Source organism: Rhinatrema bivittatum, chromosome 14 (genome assembly GCF_901001135.1).
Source record: "Rhinatrema bivittatum chromosome 14, aRhiBiv1.1, whole genome shotgun sequence".
NCBI classification, from domain to species: domain Eukaryota; kingdom Metazoa; phylum Chordata; class Amphibia; order Gymnophiona; family Rhinatrematidae; genus Rhinatrema; species Rhinatrema bivittatum.
The window spans coordinates 35,531,028-35,555,713 of record NC_042628.1 but is presented as its reverse complement, the minus strand read 5'-3'; the positions used below and the strand labels follow the sequence as shown (position 1 = coordinate 35,555,713).

Here is a 24,686-nt window from a genome sequence, read left to right as displayed (position 1 = left end):
GTTTCAGAGGCTATAGTTTCACTTTTGTAAATTTAAAAGGGGAAATGTTTTATGAGCGAGTGCTATCTGTGCTGTGTTGTCAAAAAGAAAACAATTTAAGTGAAAAGGATACATTATTCTCACCTGATAATTTTCTTAACTGAATCCTGCTAGACCAGTCCATTACACTTGGGAATTCCCTTATTCCTTAACTGCTGGAGACAGAGGTTACATCCCTCTTATGACTTAATTCTTTTGCATAAAGTGGAGAGTGGTTGGATGCTCTCATCATAGCCTACTGTCAAAAGCTATAAGACACGAACACTCTCCCCCAGCGTACTCCTTTTTCTACGCATACACAAATATATATACACACACACACATACATACATACATACAGATATACCATGGCTTGCAAAAGTCATCAGATTTGGGTGGATTACAAATAACACACAGATTGTTCCACACAGTATATTTATTGCAAACCAGTATGCTCTTAATTGAATTGTGACTTTGAAATTTACTTTATTTCTGTGCATTATTTGTAAAATAAAAATAAAAACTGAAAAATGCTGCTTGCATAAGTATTCAACACCTGTGCAGTGGAAGCTCCAAATTTACACAGATACAACTGGCCTCGATTTGTCAATCATTAAAAAGGGTCAGCTTTTCTGAATAACAGACCCTCTAATTCCAGTACCATTGGTCATACTGTGAAAATGAACACCAAAGACCATTCTAAGGAGTTTCAAGATAAAGTTATAGAAATGCACAAAACAGGAAAAGGCTACACAATAATATCCAAGTGAGCACTGTTGGATCAATTGTGTGGGAATGGAAGCTGCATCATACTACTCAAACACTGCCCTAGACAAGACCATGCATTAAAAATCAGCATCAGAACAAGGAGACGACTTGTGAAGGAAGCCACAGAGGCCAATAATCACTTAATTCAATGGCTGAGACTGGAGATGCACCGTCAAACATATAAAGAGCTCTGCAAACAACTAGCCTACATGGGAAGGTGGCTAGAAAGAAGCCATTACTGAAGAAAAACCATATCAAAGCACATCTGGAGTTTGTCAGAATGCATTAGAGTGACCCAGCTAAAATGTGGGATAAAATTTTATGGTCAGATGGGACAAAAATGGAGCTTTTTTGGCCAAAATTAAAAAAGTTATGTGTGGTGCAAACCTAACACTGCCCATTCCTCAGCAAACACCATCCCAACAGTAAAGTATGGGGTGGCAGCAACATGTTGTGGGAATGCTTTTCCTCAGCAAGGACAGGGCATCTTGTTCAAACTGAAGGATGGAGAGATGGTGCAACATACAGGGAGATACTGCAGGACAACCTGCTTCAGTCTGCTAAAAAAATTAAAACTTGGGAGAAAGTTCACCTTTCAGCAGGACAATGATCCCAAGCACAAAGACAAAGCAACACAGGAGTGGTTGAACAAGAAAAAGGTGAATGTTCTGCAATGGCCAAGTCAACGTCCAGATCTCAATCCAACTGAGAATCTGTGGCACTATTTGAAAATTGCAGTCCAGGAGCATCATCCAACCCATCTGAATAACCTGGAGCAAATCTGCCAGGAATAATGGGCAAAAATCATTCCCAAACAGTGTGCAAAGCTGGTAGAAACTTTCCCCAACAGACTTAACGCTGTTATTGCAGCAAAAGGTGGTTCTACCATGTACTAGGTCTTAAGAGGCTGAACGCTTATGCAAGCAACATTTCTCAGTTTTTCATTTTATTTTACAAAAAATACAGAGAAGTAATGAATTGTGACTTTGAAAATTTACTTTTTCTTTAAGAGCATACTGATTTACAATGAACATAGTATCTGGAACAATCTGTGTAACTGTCATTTGTAATCCACACAAATCTGCTGACTTTTAGGGGGTTGAATACTTTTACAAGCCAGTGTGTGACACACACACATAGGGATAAAAAAGGCATTGGACTTTAAATAATACATTCATTCAACATTTACAAAGTATCCTTTTTTAAATTGTGCTTTAAATGTATCCTTTTTCAATGACTGTGCTTCTTATATTCTTTATTGTTATTTACAAAGTATTTTTGACTTAGGTTTCAGTCTCATACTGATTTCACTGAATTTTTTTTTTTATACTTCACAACAAATGTAGTAGACTAATGACAAAATATTTATCTTGTACTGCATACATATATCATGATTGTTTTTACAGTTGAAAGTGAATGGGTAATGATTGATTAGGGTATGATGTATGATTGATATAGAAGGGTGAATTTTGTTTTCTGCAATTGTTTTAGCATGAGTAATATTTTTTGATACTACTTTGATTATGTATAATAAAGTTTGTTATAACAACTTTTTTTTATATTAACAATTTTTATTTTATTTATTTAAAGTCTTTTTTATACCATCGCTAAGTCATAGGTAGGTAGGTAGGTGAATGCGTACTATAGTACATTCTAACAGGTGCCACAAAAGGTTAAGTTACAATATATCATATAAGACAATCGATTGTTTAGTGACAAAGGTCATGACCAGTTGTACCAGTAAGGTACTATTCCCAGGTAAAATTCATATTCTCTGTGTTTTACAATTACGTTTGTTGTGAAATAGAGTTGTTAGACTATTATAATACACAGTCTGAGAATAGTGCTGTTGCTGGTGCTCTTTTGCCTATTCCTGTATATTTTCTATTCTCCGGTCTCTTTTAAAAATGCTTGTTTAAAAAGCCATGTTTTTAAATCTCTCTTAAAGGTTTTGAGATCTCTTTGTAATCTGATCTCCAAAGGCATTGTGTTCCAAAGTGTGGGGCCTGCTAAAGATAAGGCCCTTTCTCTCACTTGGGTTAGTCTCGCTGTCTTTACTGAAGGAATGGTTAAGAGTGCTTTGTTTGCTGAACGAAGGTTTCTGTGTGGGACGTGTACTTGTAGTGCCGTGTTTAGTCAGTCCGCTTTTTCATCATGTATTAGTTTATGTATGGTACATTACATAAGGCTTTGTATTTTATTCTGTGCTCAATAGGTAGCCAATGTAGTTCAGCTAGAGTTTCAGTTATGTGGTCCCTCCTCCTTTTTCCGGTTAGTATTCTGGCTGCTGTGTTTTGAAGTATTTGAAGTGGCCTTAATGTTGTATTCAGGAGTCCTAGTAAAAGTGTATTACAGTAGTCAGTGCTGGAGAAAAGTAGTGCCTGAAGTACTGTTCTGAAATCAGTTGGTGTTAGTAGTGGTTTTAGTTTTCTGAGGATCATGAGTTTTGCATAGCTTTCTTTTACTTTTAGCGATATGTGTTTTAGATTGATTTCTGGGTCCATTATTATTCCAAGGTTCCATACTTTTTTCAGCTAGTTCAATTTTCTGGTTGTTTTTGAGTATTATTGGAGATAGAACGAAAAAATATCAAAATCATTCAAAGTGTAGAAATTCTGTTTTTTCAATGTTAATCACAAGTTCCATTCGGTTTAGCAGTTGTTTTATTATATCTAGGTACATGTTAGCTAGGTTTAACGTTTTCTCTATTGTGTTCTTGATTGGTAGAATTAGTTGAATATTGTCTGCGTAAATGTAATGTATGATTCCCAGTCCTGCTAGTAGATGGCGTAAGGGCAGCATGTATATGTTAAAGAGGGTTGTGGACAGGGCTGATCCCTGCGGTACTCCTGTTTTGAGATTGATTTTTTCTGATAATACGTTGTTGATCTGAACTTGAAAGAACCATTATCTAGGTATGAACTGAACTAGTTTATTGTTTTGTTGTGTAATCCAATTTCTTCTAGTCTTTTTAGTAGTATTTGATGGTTTACTGTGTCGAAGGCTGCTGCTAAGTCAAGCTTATTAGAATTTAATGTTTACCGCTATCAAAACCTCTTAGAATGTTATCCGTTAGCGAGAGAAGTAGTGTCTCAGTGCTGTAGTGCTTGCGAAATCCATGTTGTGACGGATACATTATGTTATTATTATCTAGGTGTTCAGCTAGCTGTTTCTGTACTGTTTTTTCTATTAGTTTAGCTAGTAAGGGAAGATTTGAGACTGGGCGGTAGTTGTTCAGGATCAGGGGGTCACTGTTTTTTTTATGATTGGTTTTATAATTTCCCCTTTCAATATATCTGGCATTGTTCTTTCTTCTAGGGGTAGGTTTATGATCTTAGCTAGTGCTGGGGAGACTGTGTTAGCTGTTTTTTTTAGGTCAAATGTTGGTATTGAGTCGATTATGTGTGGAGCCGGATTTAGGTTTTTTAGCATGGATTCAACTTCCATCTCGGATATCTCAATAAATGACGACCATTGGTTAACGTCTCTTTTTTGCATTTTAATTTCTTGTTTGGTAGTGTAATGGTGTTACTCCCCTAATTTTAGAGTTTATTGGTGTATCATTGAATGGAATGGCTATTATCTGCAGCCAGGTTGGGTCCTTGGCCTCTTAGCCCCTCAAAATGACTGGAACCTTCCCTAGGGACCTCTGGGGCTGACATCCCTGGCTCTTATGCTGGCATTTGACCTGTCTTCTGAATCCCCGTATGTTAATATGGTTCTTATCCTCTGGCAACTTCTGTGGTTTGGTTTCACCCAGGTCCTTTACCAGCTTTCCAACTCTTCACCAAACAGGAATAATCCCTTAAAGGGAAACTTACACAGGATTGCTTTGGAAACTGAGTCTGCTGCCTAGCTATGGAGCCACAGTAGTCTTCTGGTTCCCATCCCAGATGTTACTAATCTCGATGTTAATCCAGGGTATCAGCCAAAAAGGCCACTTCTAACTCCAAGTAGGCAATTTCCTATTTTTCTGGCAATTGTGGACCCAGCCTGGGCCATATAGACTCCACAAATTGAGGCCTGAATGGCCCTGTGGAGAAGGTCTGCTTCAGGACTACCTCTTTTTTTCCTGTTCTGAGGGTCTTTCAGAACCTTTGTTCCACCTTTGACCAGAATGGTGGTTTAACATGCCACTGCAGATACTAGTGCATCCACCCTAGGGTCCTGCAGGGTCTGCGAGGAAGAGGTACAATTTTCCCATTACCCTGCCATCCCTTCCTGAAGTAAGTCCCATTCTGACAGCATCATCCTTATGGTTTCTTAATGCCCTGAAGGATAAGGTCACCTTTCGCTAAGTCCTCTGCTTTGGATATTTGTTATCCTCAACGATGACTGGATGCTGGTGATGAGGGCTGTAAACTCTTCTTTTCTGTACAGCTAGACCATCGAGGATGCCTCTTCCTCTCCTGAAGAGCAGAATTCTTCCTCGAGAGCTCAGGGATAGACTGTTCAGATTCTTCCTCTGACCACCCTTCCTCTCCAGGGTCTGGCATGGCGGACATCTCCACAAGTTCCTATGCCTACGCACCTCTCGTGGAAGTTTCAGGGCTGCATTTCCATCTCTCAGTGACTCCCTTGGAGTCCCCTTCTAGGAGAGGGGTTATTGTTGCTAGTTGCCCTGGGATTAGGACTTCTCCCTCCACAAGGATGCCAGGGAGAAACTCCATTGCCGCTGGGCCCTTCCCCTGGTCCGCATCTAGCTTACTGTCACAGGATGGGCAGAAGGTGCTTGCCTCGCTGGGAACCTTCCTGGTACCACAGAAGGTGCATCTGTGGGCCCTGAGCATGCTTAACGCTCACCATTTCCCATTAGTTGCTATGTGACAAGACCCCTGGATGTAACTTCAGATACACCATGTAAAGCAATACACCTGCATTCCTGCTGTCTTGAAGAAGACCTGAACTCATGATTGTCCCAAGCTAAATGTTGCTTGAGACAGCCAATCCAGCATCTGCGGTGAGGGCCTCTTACTTTTTTTTTTCCAACCCATGATCAGCTGTTGCATGGGCCCATTCTGACTCCCCCTAGGCACGGTGCAACATGATCCACATTCTCCTCCCTCTCCAGCACTTCCCCCCCTTGAATGTAACTGGGGAAATGTTCTTTTGTGGCTGGCCCTTGCTGTCTTGCCTTGGTCCACAGAAGGTATCTTTCAAACAGGAGGCCTGCTCATCCCATTTTTTTTTTTTTGGCTTTATTTAGACAAACAATGGAGCACAAAAGAAAGACAGCCACTACAGAGTGGTGGGAAGAGAGGTAGAGAAAGGGGAGACCTTGAACCCCCAAACTGGAAAGGCAAGGTCCCTGCAGAGCCACAAATTCCTAGGGGAGGGGGTCCTAAGTCTCTCAGGAGCAGGGATCATACCCTAAGATCTTACAACTACAGCAAGTCTGGGAGGCAGTTGTGGTGGGAAAAATCAACCATGAGAGTTGTTGACCCAAGAGCTTGCTAAACTCCACCACGCCAGGGCTGCATCCTGACTCTGGGAGTGAGTGAATAATCGGTTTACTCTTGTCCGCAGCTGCAGGAGACATGGACTACGGATGGGAGTCTCCAACCACGCCCGCCCCCCCCCCTTTATGCAAACAAATGAAGTCTCTGGGAGGTGAGGAATGGGGGAAATCCCATGAGCCACGGGCTAGTGTAGCAGGCAAAAAGGAAGGCTATTTTTGCATTCTAGTTTCACTGTGCAGAACTTCCTAAATAAGAAAGGTGATTTTAACCAGAAAACAGCAGGAATCTGACTAAATAACTGGAGACTAGCTAAATACAGGAAGCTTGAGAGTCCCTTTGGTACATAGGATTTTTTTTTTTTTAACCACAGACGTAGCTATTAGAAAAGAAAATTAGGTTCTTACCTTTTGCTAATTTTCGTTCCTGTAGTACCGAGGATCAGTCCAGACTCCTGGGTTTTGCCCCCCCTCTAGCAGATGGAGACAGAAGTTTATAAACAAAAAACTCCGCCTACATATAGGCTGGTGCCACCTACAGTCTGGCAGTATTACTGAATGTCAAAGTAGCAGGATAACCCGCAACAATAACCCAAAGAACACTGAAGATTACCTCCAAACTAAGCCAAACTGACGCTTAACTCCACCCAACTGGGTACCGAACTCGAGGTAACCAACAAACAAACATATTTCAGCAAAAAACAGCACACAGACCACACATCCTCTCCCGGCAAACAATCGCAATACTGGGCGGGACTCTGGACTGATCCTCGGTACTACAGGAACGAAAATTAGCAAAAGGTAAGAACCTAATTTTCTTTTCCCTGTACGTACCAGGATCAGTCCAGACTCCTGGGATGTACCAGAGCTTCCCTTACTGAGGGTGGGAGCCGGAGAGGCCTGCTCTAAGCACCCCTTCTCCAAATCCCGACGGCCCTGGCGCCTTCACATCCAAACGATAGTGCCGGGCAAAAGTATGGACTGACTTCCAAGTGGCCGCCCTACAGATCTCCTCTGTAGGAATATGTTGGCATTCCGCCCAGGATGCCGCCTGGGCGCGAGTCGAGTGGGCTTTCAGACCCACCGGCAACGGCTTCCCCGCCAACAGATACGCTGAGCGAATGGTTTCCTTCAACCAACGAGCAATTGTAGTCTTGGAAGCCGCTTTACCTCGCCGGGGACCACCATGGAGGACGAACAGATGATCGGAGACCCTGAACACATTAGTACTCTCCAAATAGTGTAACAAGACGCGCCGAACATCCAGCTTCCGCAGGTCCCTAGCTAAGGGATCCGAAGACTGTCCCTGACCGAACGATGGCAACTCCACCGTCTGATTGACGTGAAAGGACGAAACCACTTTTGGTAGAAAAGACGGCACAGTACGCAAGGAGACTCCCGAATCCGAAATCCTCAGAAAAGGCTCTCGACACGACAGAGCCTGCAGCTCAGAAATCCGCCGCGCCGATGCCATAGCCACCAAAAATACCACCTTGAGCGTCAAGTCCTTAAGAGTGACGTGTCGCAGAGGCTCAAACGGTGCCTTACACAGCGCTTTAAGAACCACATTCAAATCCCAAGACGGACACGGAGGACGAAACGGAGGGCGTAACTGTTTTGCCCCCCGAAGGAAACGCACCACATCCGGATGCTGCGCTACCGAAACTCCGTGCACTCTCCCCCGAAAAGATCCTAGCGCTGCCACTTGCACCCGCAAAGTACTACAGGACAGGCCCTTAGCCAGCCCCTCCTGGAGAAACAGCAGAATATCCGGAATAGTCGTCCGGGTAGGCGCTGTGCCGCGATGCACACACCAAGTCTCAAACAGTCGCCACACGCGCATGTACGCCAGAGACGTAGACTTCTTTCGGGAATGCAACAGCGTGGACACCACGGAAGGCGCGTATCCTTTAGAGCTCAACCGCTGCCTCTCAAAAGCCATGCCGCTAGACAAAAGCGATGCACCAGGTCGAAACAAACGGGCCCTTGATGGAGGAGATCCGGCAGAAACGGAAACCGAAGTGGCCCCTCGACCGCTAGATTTACCAGATCCGCGAACCAGGGCCTTCTTGGCCATTCTGGAGCCACCACGATCACCTCCGCCGGATGCTGCTCTATGCGACGCAGCACCCGTCCGATAAGCGGCCACGGAGGAAACACGTAAAGTAACACATCCCTCGGCCACTGAACTACCAGTGCATCCACTCCTTCCGCCAACGTCTCCCGACGACGAGAGAAAAATCGAGGAGCCTTTGCATTGCGGAATGTGGCCATCAGGTCCACCGCTGGTGTGCCCCACCGATCGCAAATGAGCCTGAAGGCGGCCTCCGCGAGCTCCCACTCCCCGGGATCCAACCAATGCCGACTGAGAAAATCCGCCTGGACATTTTCCACCCCGGCTATGTGGGAAGCCGCGATACTGCTCAGATGGGCCTCCGCCCATATCATCAACGACCGAGCTTCTGCCGCTACCGGCTGACTCCGGGTTCCCCCCTGACGATTGATATAAGCCACCGTAGTCGCATTGTCCGACAGAATCCTGACGGAACGCCCGCGGAGAAGCGGGAGGAACTTCACCAGAGCCAATCGCACCGCTCGAGTTTCCAACCGATTGATGGACCACGACGCCTCCCGAGCCGACCATGTTCCCTGAACCGCTCGACCGAGACAGACTGCTCCCCAACCGAGCAGACTGGCATCCGTGGTAACCACCGTCCACGACGGAGTTTCCAACGAAACCCCGCAACTCAAGTTTTCCTGGCAGAGCCACCATGGCAAGCTGTCTCTGGCTTCCTGGGTCAACGGCAGGCTGAGGAAAAATTCCTCCGAAACCGGGCTCCACCGGGAGAGCAATGCGGACTGCAAGGGACGCATATGTGCAAACGCCCATGGAACTAACTCTAGCGTGGAGTTCATAGAGCCCAAGACCTGCAGATAGTCCCAGACCACTGGGACCGGTTTGTTCAACAACCTGCAAATTTGTCTCTGTAGCTTGAGGATACGCTCTTGCGTTAGGGCCACCGTGCCTTGACACGTGTTGAACACCGCCCCCAAATACTCCAGGGATTGCGACGGCACCAGATGACTCTTGGCCAGGTTGACCACCCAGCCCAGTGAGCGTAACAGGTGCAGCACCCGCTGAATCGCCAGCTGACAAAGAGTCCTCGACTTGGCCCGAATCAGCCAATCGTCCAAGTATGGATGCACCAACAGCCCCTCCTGGCGGAGTCTCGCCGCCACCACCACCATAATCTTGGTGAACGTGCGCGGAGCCGTTGCGAGGCCAAATGGCAACGCTTGAAACTGGTAATGTTGTCCCAGTACCGCAAAACGGAGAAACCGTTGGTGCTCCCGTCGAATCCCAATGTGCAGGTACGCCTCTGTGAGGTCCAGAGAGGCCATAAACTCTCCTTTTCTGACCGACGCGATCACGGACCGCAAAGTTTCCATTCGAAAACGCGGAACCCTTAGACACTTGTTGACACTCTTCAAGTCGAGGATGGGACGAAACGTCCCCTCCTTCTTGGGTACCACGAAATAAATGGAATACCGGCCCTGTCGGAGTTCGCCGGACGGAACCGGAACGACGGCCCCGAGGTCGCGCAACCGCGCCAGAGTCTCCCGCACCGCCCGGCGCTTTTCTGAAAACCCGCAAGGGGACACCAGAAAAGCCGGAGCCGGACGGCGTGAAAAATCTAACGCGTAGCCGTGTTTTATCACCTCTAGGACCCACTGATCCGACGTAATCTTGGTCCATTCCTCGTAAAACCGGCTTAACCTGCCGCCAACCGTAGGAACCGAGGAACGGACCGGCCTCACTTCATTGTGCTGGCTTACTGCCCTGTACAGCCTGACCGGCACCCGGACGGCCGAAGCGACGCCCACGAAAGGACTGCGAGTACGATTGTTGGCGGGCCGCACCGTGACGGAACGAAGAGTTCGATCCTCTCGCCGCACGAGTTCTACGGCCCCCACGAAAACGCGACCGAGCGGCTGGAGCACCCCGGAAGCGGTATCTATCCTCCGGTAAACGGTGCGCTTTATTCTCCCCCAAGGATTCTAGGATATCCTCCAACTCCTTACCAAAGAGCAACTTCCCCTTAAAGGGAAGAGAGCCTAACCTAGCCTTGGAGGTACCATCCGCCGCCCAATGGCGAAGCCACAATAGTCGCCGCGCCGCTACTGCAGAGACCATGGTCCGTGCCGAAGTGCGCAGAAGATCATAAAAAGCGTCCGCACTATACGCGATGACCGCCTCCAAACGACTCGCCTGTCTCGCCTCCTCTGTCGATAGAGACTCATTCGCCAACAGCTGCTGTGCCCAGCGTAAACCGGCTCGCAACGAAAAATTACTACAAACCGCGGCCCGGATACCCAACGCCGAGACCTCAAAGATACGCTTCAGTTGAACCTCTAACTTCCTATCCTGTATATCTTTGAGAGCCGTACCACCCGTTACCGGGATGGTGGTCTTTTTGGTAACCGCCGCCACCGCCGAATCAAGTTTTGGCAGGCGCAAAAGTTCCAAAACGTCCTCCGGCAGTGGATATAATTTATCCATAGCCTTAGCTACCTTGAGTCCCAAATCCGGAGTATCCCACTCCTTTAACATCAAATCCGATGCCGAGAAATGTAGTGGAAACGCCGACGAGGGACCCCTGAGGCCCAAGACAACCGGATCCGTCTGACCCAGACGAGATTCTACCTGGGGAAGTGGGATTCCCAGTTCCCCCAGGATTTCCGGGATGAGGGGCCCTAGCTCATCCCTATGGAACAACCGAACTACCTTCGGATCGTCCCCATCCGCAGCGTGCAGAGTCCCTGCATCCTTAGGCTCCAGCTCTTCATCCCCCTCAACCCCCCTCGGGGGCTGGGATGGGCAGTCGAGATCCTCCTCCGGATCCGCCAGCGCCTCTGACTCTGACGAGGAGAGCGAAGGCCCCTCCGCCCCCCTGGAACGAAGAGGCCTTGGTCTGGGCCGGGGCCTAGACAGCCCCCCTCCCCCCGTACTGGATTTTGGGGCCTTGACCGCTGGCGCTCCGCTCTCAGAAGCCGGGACCCCGGGACCTCTCTTCCGAGCCAGGCGGCGAGCTTTAAACGCCTTATGCATCAGTAACACGAACCGCGAGTTAAAGGAGGAGTCCGATGACCCCTCCTCCTCTTCCCCATCCTCGGGGGAATCATCCGCAGGAGACCTGGACCCTAACGGCCCTTCTTCGCCTCCAGACACCCTCTGGGGGGACAAACGCGGTGGGTCCCGCACCTGAGCGCTGGTCTGCCGGCCCGCGCTAACCTGTGCTGCCCGCGCTGCGAAAATGGCCGCCGTTCCCGCCGAAAACGCTGGCAAAATGGCCGCCGTCCCTGACGAACTCGCCGCCGTCCGCTCCGGGAACGCTGCTACCTCGCGGTCCTGTCTACCCCGCCGAGACGCCGAAGTCACCGCCGACCCTCCTTCTCCGCCGCCCACGCACGCGGAACAGAGGCTGTCGCGCGACAGCCTCCCTGCCGCGGACCCGCAGGCCCTGCACGATGCCTGCCGAGGCATCTTCACACTGCCGCGGCGAAAAGGAGGCGAACGGAGGCAGAGAGAGAAGAAAAAAAAAAATCAAGATTCTCCCCTGATCGGCGGGTCCCAGCCACCGCGAGCAAGCACAGCCTAGCAAGCACAAGCACACACAGCACACACACAGCAGACAAAATAAATGAGAAACAAAAATTTCTTTTTTTTTTTTTTTTAACTGCTTACCTCGTATCCGGAGCCGGCTGGGGGGAGTGAGCCGGGACCCCCGGTATCACCCCCAGCCCTGTGGAGCCGGTACGTGGGGCTCTCCCACTCCTCGGCTGCCTCTACCAGGGGGAACAGTCCCCTCAGGACCCTAACTTCCCCTGGGAGGCGGGGATTGGGACCAGCAGGCAAGCCTCTGCGGTCCCTTCCCACTAGAAAACAAAACACCAACCTTTCCTACCTTTTTTTTTTTTTTTTTTTACAAAAAAAACCACCTAACCAACGTAGGCCTAACACAGACTGTAGGTTTTGCACCCTCTCCACCTGCTAGGAGACAGAAGAATACTGCCAGACTGTAGGTGGCACCAGCCTATATGTAGGCGGAGTTTTTTGTTTATAAACTTCTGTCTCCATCTGCTAGAGGGGGGGCAAAACCCAGGAGTCTGGACTGATCCTGGTACGTACAGGGAAAACCATTTTAAAATTGATCCTTATTTATTTATTTAACATTTCTTTTATACCGATGACCGTTTGCACATCGCATCGGTTTACAGAGAACAAAAACCATTGGGCATAGCCCTTACATATAACATATAACATAGTGAACTAGGCAACATATAAATAATTTTTGGGAGGAGCCCTTACATATAACAAACATCAATGGGACGATGCTATGGGATTGAACTATAACAATAACTATTTACAAATCAGTGCACAGTACAAAATCAACAGGCATAAAGGCGGTCATACCAGGATATCAGTATAACATTCATAGGGGGGTTTTATGTAATAGGGGGTGAGATGGAGTAAGCTTGCTGGATGAGCCAGGTTTTAAGTTTCTTTTTGAAAGTGGGGGTATAGGTCTCTATGCGAATATCATGGGGCAGTGAGTTCCATATGGTGGGGCCGGCAAGAGAAAAGGCTCTGTTAATAGTGGAGGAGAGTTTAACAGATTTGATGGATTGGGCATAGAGTGTTCCTTGGAGTGCTGGGCGGGTAAGTCTTTTGGAGGTACGGGGTAAGAGGGGGGGGGGGGGGTTAAGCCAGTTAAGGTTGGAATTTAATAGACTCTTGTGTATGATCGAGAGAGATTTATAAAGAATTCGAGACTGTATGGGGAGCCAGTGTAGTACAATAAGTGTGGGGGTGATGTGATCTCTTTTCTTTGTGTTTGACAATATACGAGCGGCGGCATTTTGTAGGAGTTGGAGTGGTCTAGTGTGTATTGCAGGAATGCCAAGTAAGAGCACATTACAATAGTCAATCTTTGATAGAATAATAGCTTGGAGGACTGTACGGAAATCATTGAAATGTAGGAGGGGGTCTGAGTTTCTTTATAGTTTGAAGTTTAAAGTAGCAATCCTTTAATATGGATTTGATGAATGGTTTGAATGAGAGGTGATTATCAATAATAACTCCTAGGTTGCGAGTGTGCGTAGGGAAGTTAGTAGCAGAGTAGGCAGGAGGGATGTCTGGAAGCGGTTGCCTTATATTATATCTTCAATGTATTTGCCGCTCTTCTCCAAAAAGAACCCAGAGCAGCTCACAGAACAACATAATTACTAGCCCCTCTATTGCCTGGGGCCTGATGTGTCTCTCCCTGAGATCTCCAAAGAAACAATGCCGGACCCTCACAGGATTCCCCTCACTTATCTATGTAAAAATCAGAGTTGCGTTCCAGCATTCCTGATTGTCAGATAGATACAACTTTCAACATTTAACAGACTATTGAGTTCATGAAGGGTTGGAAGGAGTCTGTCACATTGCACTTAGCATAGATCCTTTGGCTCTGGGCAGTAAATGGTCTGACACTATCCAAAGAGAGATTAAAAAAAAACCCAAAAAAACCCTCCAAACAGAGAAACCCACCTGGCCCCAGACCCCTTTGTTCGCAGCTCCTGCACAGCTGCCACGGCCCAGAGACGGATCCTCTTAGTGTTGCTGCCACTCACCAGTCGGTTTTCACGACACAGCAGCGCTCCTGGGATAGCAGAAGAGGAAGAGGAAAGAAGAGGGCCGTTTTTAAAGCCACTTATGTGGAGGGAAAAAAAAAAAGCACGTTATCAGCATTGATTGGTGCTATGAAAACTGCTAGAAGCGTGCGCGGTGTTTCACATGGCATGTGTTTTTAACCATTGCGAGGGATGTCCTCAAGGGCATGTAAGGGTCAGGGTGTGCATTTTTCCAGCCAAAATCTACACACTTGCACAAAAAAGCAGGTGCAAGTGACTGTTTGTCCCCATGCAAACTTTCAAAAGGAAAGTATGCATGAGTATTCCCTTTGAAAACTCATGAAAAACACTCAAGAGACTTTGTCCCAATATAGAGAGATTGAAAATTGTCCCCAAATAATTAAATGTATTCTCTCTTCTGATAATGTGCCTATACCTACCTGCTCACTCCCTGAACTGTCCCATTTCTGGGCTGGATACTCTGTCATTAGGTACTCAGATTTTGGGGGCTTTGTTCCTATCTCTTTCTTGGGCCATCTAGGAATTTTGACTTGGGCATCCTAATTGCTGGAAAGTCTTGCTATTTTGCTGTAGCTTACATTATCATGAGCAAGGAACTGCCCGATGAAGCTAGTCTATTGAGAGTTAGACTCAAAAGATGCAACTGTACAAGTTTGAGTATTCACTGAACATATTTTTTTCCAACCCATGATCATATAGCTGTTGCATGGGCCCATTCTGACTCCCCCTAGGCACGGTGCAACATTCATTATTCACTGAACATATTCAGTGAATAATCAAACTTGTACAGTTGCATCTTTTGAGTCTAACTCTCAATAGACTAGCTTCATCGGGCAGTTCCTTGCTCATGATAATGTAAGCTACAGCAAAATAGCAAGACTTTCCAGCAATTAGGATGCCCAAGTCAAAAATGTCGCCATATTTCTCTTACCTGTTAATTCTCTTTGCATGAATCCTGCTATACCAGTCCTGTGAGTCCTTGCAGGTGGGTTATGTCCTCCTACCAGCAGTTGGAGGCAGAGCACAAAAATCTTCCCTGTGACATCATCGCCACTAAGTATAGGTGGTGCAGCACCTAGAAACTCCAGTAGATCCCTGACAAAGCACTTAGAATAAACCGTATTAGCAAACTTTGGAATATAAACCAATACATCTGGACAGAAGAAACCTCTAATGACCATCTTCATGTTGAACTCTGAAGACAAGAGATGAAAGGAGAGGATAGGACAGGAGGAAAAATAGATAGGAGCAAGATCAGCTTTCAGTAATTTACACATACAGGAAACAGGAATCATGACATCAGGCCTTACTTCCTGGGAGGGTCCTGTTCTGGTGTGGTAGGATTCATGGAATGAAAATTAACAGGTAAGAAAAATATCTCTCTCCTGCTACACCAGTCCAGTGAGTCCTTAATAAGTATTAAAGCCCCACTAAGGAAGAAGAGAGGAAGTTAGGGCTATGCTAAGGACACCAGCTCCATAAGAACATAAGAAAATGCCATACTGGGTCAGACCAAGGGTCCATCAAGCCCAGCATCCTGTTTTCAACAGTGGCCAATCCAGGCCACAAGAACCTGGCAAGTACCCAAAAACTAAGTCTATTCCATGTAACCATTGCTAATGGCAGTGGCTATTCTCTAAGTGAACTTAATAGCAGGTAATGGACTTCTCCTCCAAGAACTTATCCAATCCTTTTTTAAACACAGCTATACTAACTGCACGAACCACATTCTCTGGCAACAAATTCCAGAGTTTAATTGTGCGTTGAGTAAAAAAGAACTTTCTCCGATTAGTTTTAAATGTGCCCCATGCTAACTTCATGGAGTGCCCCCTAGTCTTTCTACTATCCGAAAGAGTAAATAACCGATTCACATCTACCCGTTCTAGACCTCTCATGATTTTAAACACCTCTATCATATCCCCCCTCAGTCGTCTCCTCTCCAAGCTGAAAAGTCCTAACCTCTTTGGTCTTTCCTCATAGGGGAGTTGTTCCATTCCCCTTATCATTTTGGTAGCCCTTCTCTGTACCTTCTCCATCGCAATTATATCTTTTTTGAGATGCGGCGACCAGAATTGTACACAGTATTCAAGGTGCGGTCTCACCATGGAGCGATACAGAGGCATTATGACATTTTCCGTTTTATTCATCATTCCTTTTCTAATAATTCCCAACATTCTGTTTGCTTTTTTGACTGCTGCAGCACACTGCACCGACGATTTCAATGTGTTATCCACTATGACACCTAGATCTCTTTCCTGGGTTGTAGCACCTAATATGGAACCCAACATTGTGTAATTATAGCATGGGTTATTTTTCCCTATATGCATCACCTTGCACTTATCCACATTAAATTTCATCTGCCATTTGGATGCCCAATTTTCCAGTTACATCATCCTTAGCAGAAACATCCAAGGGATAATGTTCACAAAGATATCCAAGGGCGACAAAGCAGTTGCTTTGCAGATGACAGAATTATGCAGAGTAGTTAAATCTTAAGCAGATTGTGATAAATTGCAGAAGGACCTTGCGAGACTGGAAGATTGGGCTTCCATACGGCAGATGAAATTAATGTGGACAAGTGCAAGGTAATGCATATAGGGAAAAATATCCCTTCCTGTAGTTACATGATGTTAGGTTCCATCTTAGGAGTTACCACCCAGGAAAGAGATCTAGGCATCACAGTGGATAATAAATTAAAATTGTTGGCTCAGAATGTTAGGAATTATTAGGAAGGGAATGGCAAAATTATTTATTTAGGTGTTTTATATACCATTGTTCCAAAAGAAGATCACAACGGTTTACAAAATCAGTATTCATATTCTTGGTTGACATTCGCATTTTGGTTCGACATTCATTCAGCATTGCAGCAAATACATATTCTGGTGCATATTCATACATCTTCTAGGTCAACATGACTGTAAGTACAAATTCTAATTCTACTATCATTTCACATTACGTCGTTAAGTGCATATTGTTTATTCTGCCATCATGATTTCTGTTAGTGGCAGTGTGGTTATCAGCATATTGGTAATTTTTGCTAAATCATATGCATTTCTAAAGAGCCATGTTTTCTGTTCACATTTGAAACTCTTTATTTTTGTTATCAGATGTAATGATTCTGGAAGAGAGTTCCACAGCTTGGGGCCTGCTATGGAAAACATTCAGACTCATATTTGTGTTAGGTGTGTTTTCCATGTTGTCGGCACCTTTAGAATTCCTTTGTTTTGTGATCTTAGGGATCTGTGTGGTGTGTATGGTTGAACTGTCACTCCAGTTAAGCACAGGTTAATGATGTTGATGATATTAAAAATTAGAGCTAATATTTTATAATGAATTCTGCACTGTACAGGAAGCCAGTGCTATCAGCGAGGGAGTGATATGGTCAAATTTCTTTGTCCCTAGTAAGAGTCTGGCAGAGGCATTTTGTAATAATTGTAGTGGTTTTAATAGTCTTAAGGATAGGCCTAATAATAGTGAATTGCCAGTAATCTAAGTTTGAGAATATTAGTGTTTTTAGAACAGTGTGGAAGTCTTGGTTGTTAGTAATGGTTTCAGCCTATGTAGTATTCTTAGCTTGGAATACCTGTTTTAATTAATTTGTTTATATGCTTTTTCATTGTTAAGTTCTCATCAATGAAAGTTCCCGACAAGACCACGCTTGAATCTCGGAAACTCACTGAGCGGAGGAAATAGAGACAAGGAAAACTGCCTGGAGTGTGAGATCCTTTATCGTAGCCCGACGGAGAGGTTCGAATGGGGCAGCACAGGGGGCCCGGAGAACCAAATTAAGACTCCACAACGGGTAAGTATTGCGAGCGGGTGGACGCAGGTGGTTGACTCCCTTCAGGAACGGAACCATGTCCGGGTGGCCCGCTAGGGGATGACCCTCGATCCGTCCCAGGAGAGAGCCGAGAGCGGAAACTTGCACGCGCAAGGAACTGAAGGAAAGACCCTTGGAGAGACCCTTCTGCAGAAAAGAACCAACAAGATCAGCGTGGAGCGCGCTGAGACACCAGACTCTTCACAAACAGTCTCAAAGACCTTCCAAACGCGCACATAAGCTAGAGAAGTCGACCGCTTCCGGGCTCGCAGCAGGGTGGAGATAACCTCCTCCCTATAGCCCTTACGCCTCAGGCGACGCCGTTCAAAAGCCAGGATGCTAGACAAAGGCGATCGGCCCGGTTGAAAAATACGGGCCCCTGCTGAAGTAGACGAAGAAGATGGCCCAGCGGAAGAGGCCGTCCATTGGTGGAGTTCTATTCAACTGAGAACTTTTCCCACCAGAGGCCACGGAGGGAACAAGTACAGAAGGATCTCCGTGGGCCAAGGGAGAGCCAGTGCATCCACGCCCTTCGAACCATGCTCCCTCCAGCGGTTGAAGAACCGAGTGGCCTTGGCATTGCATAAGGTTGCCATGAAGTCCAGGTGGGGGGGACCCCACCTGTCGACAGTCAGATCCATGGCTACGTCCGGGAGTTCCCACTCCCTGGATCGAGTGCTTGACGACTGAGAAAGTCGGCCTGAACATTCTCCTTGTCCACGATGTGGGAGGCCGCCAGGCACTCCAAATGTCGTTCTGCCAAGACAAAGAGCTGACTGGCTTCTAGGGCCACCAAGCGGCTGCGGGTGCTCCCCTGATGCTTTGTCGCATATCAGGTGCAGAAACTCCTGCAGAGCCAAACGCACCGCCTGGGCCTCCAGGCGATTGATGTGCCAGCGCGTCTGAATTGGCGACCAGATCCACTGAGTGGACTGAGACAGGCAGACTGCACCCCAGCCCGAGAGGCTGGCGTCCGTGGTTACTATCATCCTCTGTGGAAAGTGAAGTGGCATTCCCCTGAAAAGATGAGAACACGAAAATCACCACTGTAAGGTGGCGACGGTAGAGTCCAAAAGAGGGAGGACTATGTGAAACTGTTCTGACACCGGCTGTCAACGGGATAGCAAAGCTTTCTGTAACGGTCACATATGAGCAAAGACCCAGGGAACTAGGTCGATGGGGAAGCCATGGACCCTAAGACCTGTAGGTAATCCCAGGCCGGTGGAAGAGGGAGCGAGAGCAGATTCCGAACCTGGTCGATCAACTTGAGGGCCTGCGCACGAGGCAGAAAAAAACTTTTTCTACGCGAGAATCGAAGTGGGCTCCCAGGAACTCTAGCACTTGGGAAGGCTGAAGCCTGCTCTTGGAGAAATTTACTATCCAACCGAGAGACGCAAGGAGAGCTAATACCCGATCCACCGCCTGTCTGCAAAGAGCATCCGACTTGGCCCGACAAGCCAGTCACAGATAGGGATGAACTAGGACACCTTCCCGGCGAAGGGCCGCCACCACCACCACGACCTTGGTGAAGGTACGTGGTGCGATTGCGAGGCTGAAAGATAGGGCACGAAACTGAGATGCTTCTGGTAGGCGTGGTGAATCGGAATTTGGAAGTACGCCTCTGTCAAATTGAGCGAGGCGAGGAACTCTCCAGGGCGAACTGCCATGATGACCGCTCGCAAAGTTTCCATGCGAAAATGTGGGCCCTGGAGGGCCCGGTTGACCCTCTTGGGGTCGAAAATGGGCCAATGGGGACCATGAAGTAAATAGAATACTGGCCTGCGCAGAGCTCCGCTTTCAGAACCAGGACCACTGTGCCCAGGTCCAGTAGCCTGATGAGGGTTTGCTCTACTGCTTCCCGCTTGAGACGACCGCCTGGGGGAAAAAACGAAGAGATCCGGTAGGTCGCGAACAAGGTCGAAGGCATAACAGTCTTGGACAATGTCGAGGACCAACTGGTCCGACGTGATCTTGACCCATTCCTTGAAAGACAGGAAGAGACGACTGCCCAGAAAAGGAACCGAGGGATGGGCCGACTGAACTGCATTGTGTAGCAGTGTTGGAGGAGGGACGCTGGGACTGTCCCTCACGAAAAGGAACGACGCCCTCGATAGGGCGAAGACCAAGATTGAGGCCGAGAAGCATAACCCCAAGAGAAGCCACCTTGTCCGTGGGGCGGAAACCTCCTCTGTCCCCGGAGGCGAGGCTGAGAGGGGGAAAGGAACGAGAGTGCTTTGGCCAGTCCTCCGGGAGCTTATGAACCTTGTTTTTCCCCTAAGAAGTCAAGAAGCTTCTCAAGGTCCACTCCAAAAAGCAACATCTTTGAAAGGCAACGTGCCCAGCCGGGCCTTGGAGGACGGGTCGGCTGACCAATTGCGCAGCCAGAGGAGCCAACGGGTGGATACCGCCGAGGCCATCGCCTTCGCCTGGACACGCAGGAAGTCGTAGAGCGCATCAGCCCCATCTGTGATGACGGTTTCCAGACGTTCAGCCTGCTCCGCCTCTGCAGATGGGAGGTCCTGGGTACCGAGTAATTGTTGAACCCGCCTGAGACCTGCCCATAGCATGAGACTGTTGCAGATAGTCGCCCGGACCCCCAGCTCGAGGCCCTATGGAACGTATTGGCTCGAGGCCATATGGAACGTATTTTTGAAGTCGTGACGACTTCAAAAATACGTTCCATATGGGCCTCGAGCTTGTGGTCCTGTTCGTCCTTCAGAGCCATCGATCCCACCACCGGAGAGTGGTGTGTTTGGTGACCGCAGAGAGCTAGGAGTCCACAGTGGGAATTCTTCAACATATCTAAACATTCCTCCGTGACGGGGTAGATCTAAACCATAGCCCGCCCCACCCGGAGTCCCGCTTCGGGGGCCTCCCATTCCCACAAGAGCAACAACTTGTGCATAGGATGAAACGGGAAAACGGTTGCTGGAGACCTGAGTCCCGCCAGGACCGGGTCCATATTCTTAGGCAGGGAGGCCGTAAGGGTATCCGCAGGGGGCCCCTCCAGCCCCAATTCCTGGAGGACAAAGGGGATGAGGGGCTCCAACTCCTCCCACTGCAGCATGTGGAGAACCCTGGGATCGGCCCCTTCCAGGGGCGGGAGGGTGCTTGCTAGATCTGAAGTGGGATCGGGATCCGGACTGACTGGGGCCACCCGGGGGTCAGGGATAGGAGGCCACCCCTGGGACCACCCGCACCCTAACAGCCCCCAGAGGCATCGCGGCCAGGCCAGCAGGTAGCGGCGTGGGGCTTGGAAAATATTTTTTTTCGGGGGGGGGGGGGGGGGGGGGGGGGGGGGGGGAGACGGGGACCCTCCTCCTCCTCCTGCAAACTAACCAAGGAAGATTTGTGCCGGAGGAGGACAAAGCCGAAGAAAAAACGAGCCCTGGATTTCCCGGGGGGGGGGGGGGGGGGGCTGGAAAGGAGGCTCAACCCATGGTCTGGACTGGTCCTGGTACGTACAGGGAATGAGAGTTTATGTTATGCCTTCATGTATGTTGACAGAGTTGTTGCTGTTTTTTCAAGTGTTTTGTCGAAGGGGATGTAGAATTGAATGTCCTCTGCATAAAGGAAGAAGATGATTCCTAGATTTGCTAATAGCATACATAGAGGTAGCAGATACATTTTGAATAGAGTAGCCGAGCCCTGTGGGATACCACTGTTGATTAGGAAGGTGTCAGAAATGTGATTGCCCAATTTGTCTTGGAATGTCAACCATTTGTTGACATTTCCATCCATTCCTATTTTTCTCAGTTGATGGCATAGTAGGGAATGGTCAACTGTGTCAAAGGCTGCTGTAAGATAAATTAGTGCCAAGATATAAGATTCATTGTTATCAAGGTTAAGGAAATGAGTAGGGTTTCTGTTGAGTGATTTTTTTCTGAATCCAAATTGGTTTGGATATAGTATATTATTGTCTTCTAGGTAGTTCTCCAACTGTGATAACACTACTTTTTCTAGGCTTTTAGTAATGAAAGGCAGGTTGGACATTGGTCAATAATTGTCCCAATCATGAATTCTGTCTGTTTTATTTTTTATGATTGGTTTAATCACAGCTTGTTTAGCCCTGGCAGGGACCCATCCTTTTGCTAGTGAGTGGTTTATTATGGTTGTGATTGTTGGGGTGATTACGCTGTGATCTGATTTCAGGGTATTTGCAGGCTTGAGTTTTGTAATGATTTGGTTTATTTTGAGTTTAAATACAGGGTTGAATATATTGCATTTTGCTTGCCCTGGTTCTTCTTCAGATTCTTGTTTGCAAGCAGATGGAGAATTGTGTTTTTAATGCATGATTTTATTTAACAGAGCAGTGGCATTATCATTGCAGGAGTTCTGTGAAAATTCATAGTTATTTGATGTTGAGGATGGTAGGTCCTTGATTAGGTTTTTAACAGTTTCAAAGAGTAATTTGGAATTAAATTACACCATAAATTTGTTTTGTGTACAGTGTTTCTCCAATAAGACAGGTCTTATATTTTTTTTTAGCTCCGAAAAAATGGTTAGGACTTATTTTCAGGGAAACACGGTACTATCATATGGCTGACCGGGCCGATTTTATTTTGGCTGCCCCCCCCCCCCCCCCCCGAAATGATACCCGTCCCAACCCTTCAAAAAAAAAAAAAACCACAAACCCCCCCCAACCTTCAAATTTACTTCATTGCACCCCACCCTCCTGACCCCCCCCAAAACTTGCCGAAATTCCCTGGTGGTCCAGCAGGGGTCCCTGGAGCGATCTCCCGCTCTCGGGCCGTCGGCTGCCAGTAATCAAAATGGCGCTGATGGCCCTTTGCCCTTTCCATGTGACAGGCTATCGGCGTCATTGGCTGGCCTCTGTCACATGGTAGGAGCAATGCTGTTTTTAAATACGTCTCCACCACAATAAATATTGGAAAAAGACTTTTGGCATCTATCTTCTTTGTTTTTCCTCACAGCTTTTTTAGATCGCCTACTTTCTTGTTTTTTGGATCCTGATCTGTGGTATTACAGGAACGAAAATTAGCAGGTAAGAACCAATTTTCCTTTCCTGAACATACCCTGATTAGTCCAGACCAGTGGGATGTACCAAAGCAACCCTACCCCGGGTGGGAACCCGAAAGACCCACTCTCGACACTTTCACCGAAAGTCGAATCCTAATGCTTGGTGAAAGTATGAAGCGAGGACCACACCGTGGCCATACAGATTTCTTGGGGAGACGCCTTAAAACCCGTCGGAATGGCACGACCCTTACGAATATAGGCCGAACAGATCGCCTCCTTCAATCAATGGGTCAAAGAAGCTTTAGAAGCTCTCTCTCCTTTTTTTGCTCCACTGAATGATACAAAGAGATGGTCTGATCGCCGAAAGGAGTTAATGACCTTCAAATAGTGCAAGAGTGCGATGCACATCCAGAAGATGGAGATCTCTGTTCTTCAAAGAATCTCCAGAGCAATTCAGGAATCCTGGCAATTCATCTGTCTGATTCACATGGAAGGCAGAAACAACTTTTGGCAAAAAAGGGTAACCAAGACGAATCACATCAAATCACCTCACTGACCTGAAGTTATTCAGGTCCATTCCTGGTAAAACTGCTATAAGCAACTGTCCACAGACAAGACCACAGAATGGACTCACCAAGCTTCACTGAGAAGACAGAGTGGTTACAGTGGAGGAGGCTGGCTCCAGCCTCACCTTTTTGAAACTGTGAGAGGACTGTCCCTTTACTTTAGAATCCTGAGATTCCCTCAAAGGAATAAGAAAGGAACTGCCTTCCCAGCCTATAGTGTCTAGAGTCTGGAAGCTGGCTTTGATCATGATACAAACTGCAGGTACTAAAAAGAATCAAACCATTGCTGCACTTCCATGATTTCAGATCTGTGCTCCAGGCAGTTTTATTCTCCAAAATTGACTACTGCAACTCTATCTTGCTAGGTCTCCCAGCCTCATAAGAACATAAGAAAATGCCATACTGGGTCAGACCAAGGGTCCATCAAGCCCAGCATCCTGTTTCCAACACCCATGGGGCACATTTAAAACTAATCGGAGAAAGTTCTTTTTTACTCAACGCACAATTAAACTCTGGAATTTGTTGCCAGAGAATGTGGTTCGTGCAGTTAGTATAGCTGTGTTTAAAAAAGGATTGGATAAGTTCTTGGAGGAGAAGTCCATTACCTGCTATTAAGCAGGTAATGGACTTCCTGTTGGCCTGGATTGGCCAACTGTTTCCAACAGTGGCCAATCCAGGCCATAAGAACCTGGCAAGTACCCAAAAACTAAGTCTATTCCATGTAACCATTGCTAATGGCAGTGGCTATTCTCTAAGTGAACTTAATAGCAGGTAATGGACTTCTCCTCCAAGAACTTATCCAATCCTTTTTTAAACACAGCTATACTAACTGCACGAACCACATTCTCTGGCAACAAATTCCAGAGTTTAATTGTGCGTTGAGTAAAAAAGAACTTTCTCCGATTAGTTTTAAATGTGCCCCATGCTAACTTCATGGAGTGCCCCTAGTCTTTCTACTATCCGAAAGAGTAAATAACCGATTCACATCTACCCGTTCTAGACCTCTTATGATTTTAAACACCTCTATCATATCCCCCCTCAGTCGTCTCTTCTCCAAGCTGAAAAGTCCTAACCTCTTTTAGTCTTTCCTCATAGGGGAGTTGTTCCATTCCCCTTATCATTTTGGTAGCCCTTCTCTGTACCTTCTCAATCGCAATTATATCTTTTTGAGATGCGGCGACCAGAATTGTACACAGTATTCAAGGTGCGGTCTCACCATGGAGCGATACAGAGGCATTATGACATTTTCCTCTACCAAACCGTTGCAGATGCTTCAAAACGCGGCAGCCAGAATCCTAACAAACACCTGCAGAAGAGACCACATCACACCCATCCTCAGAAATTTGCACTGGCTACCAATCAGCTTCAGAATTTTACACAA

At 47.1% G+C, this 24,686-nt stretch overlaps 1 protein-coding gene across 3 annotated transcripts in view; it reads right to left on the bottom strand.

Moving 5' to 3' along the window:
• Positions 1-24,686, bottom strand: part of WDR90 (WD repeat domain 90) — a 206,217-nt gene that overhangs the window by 21,532 nt on the left and 159,999 nt on the right. For all 3 annotated transcript variants that reach the window (XM_029576135.1, XM_029576134.1, XM_029576136.1), the window contains one exon: positions 13,836-13,947. In XM_029576135.1, the coding sequence (XP_029431995.1) occupies positions 13,836-13,947 (112 nt within the window). The remainder of the gene's footprint in view (positions 1-13,835; positions 13,948-24,686) is intronic.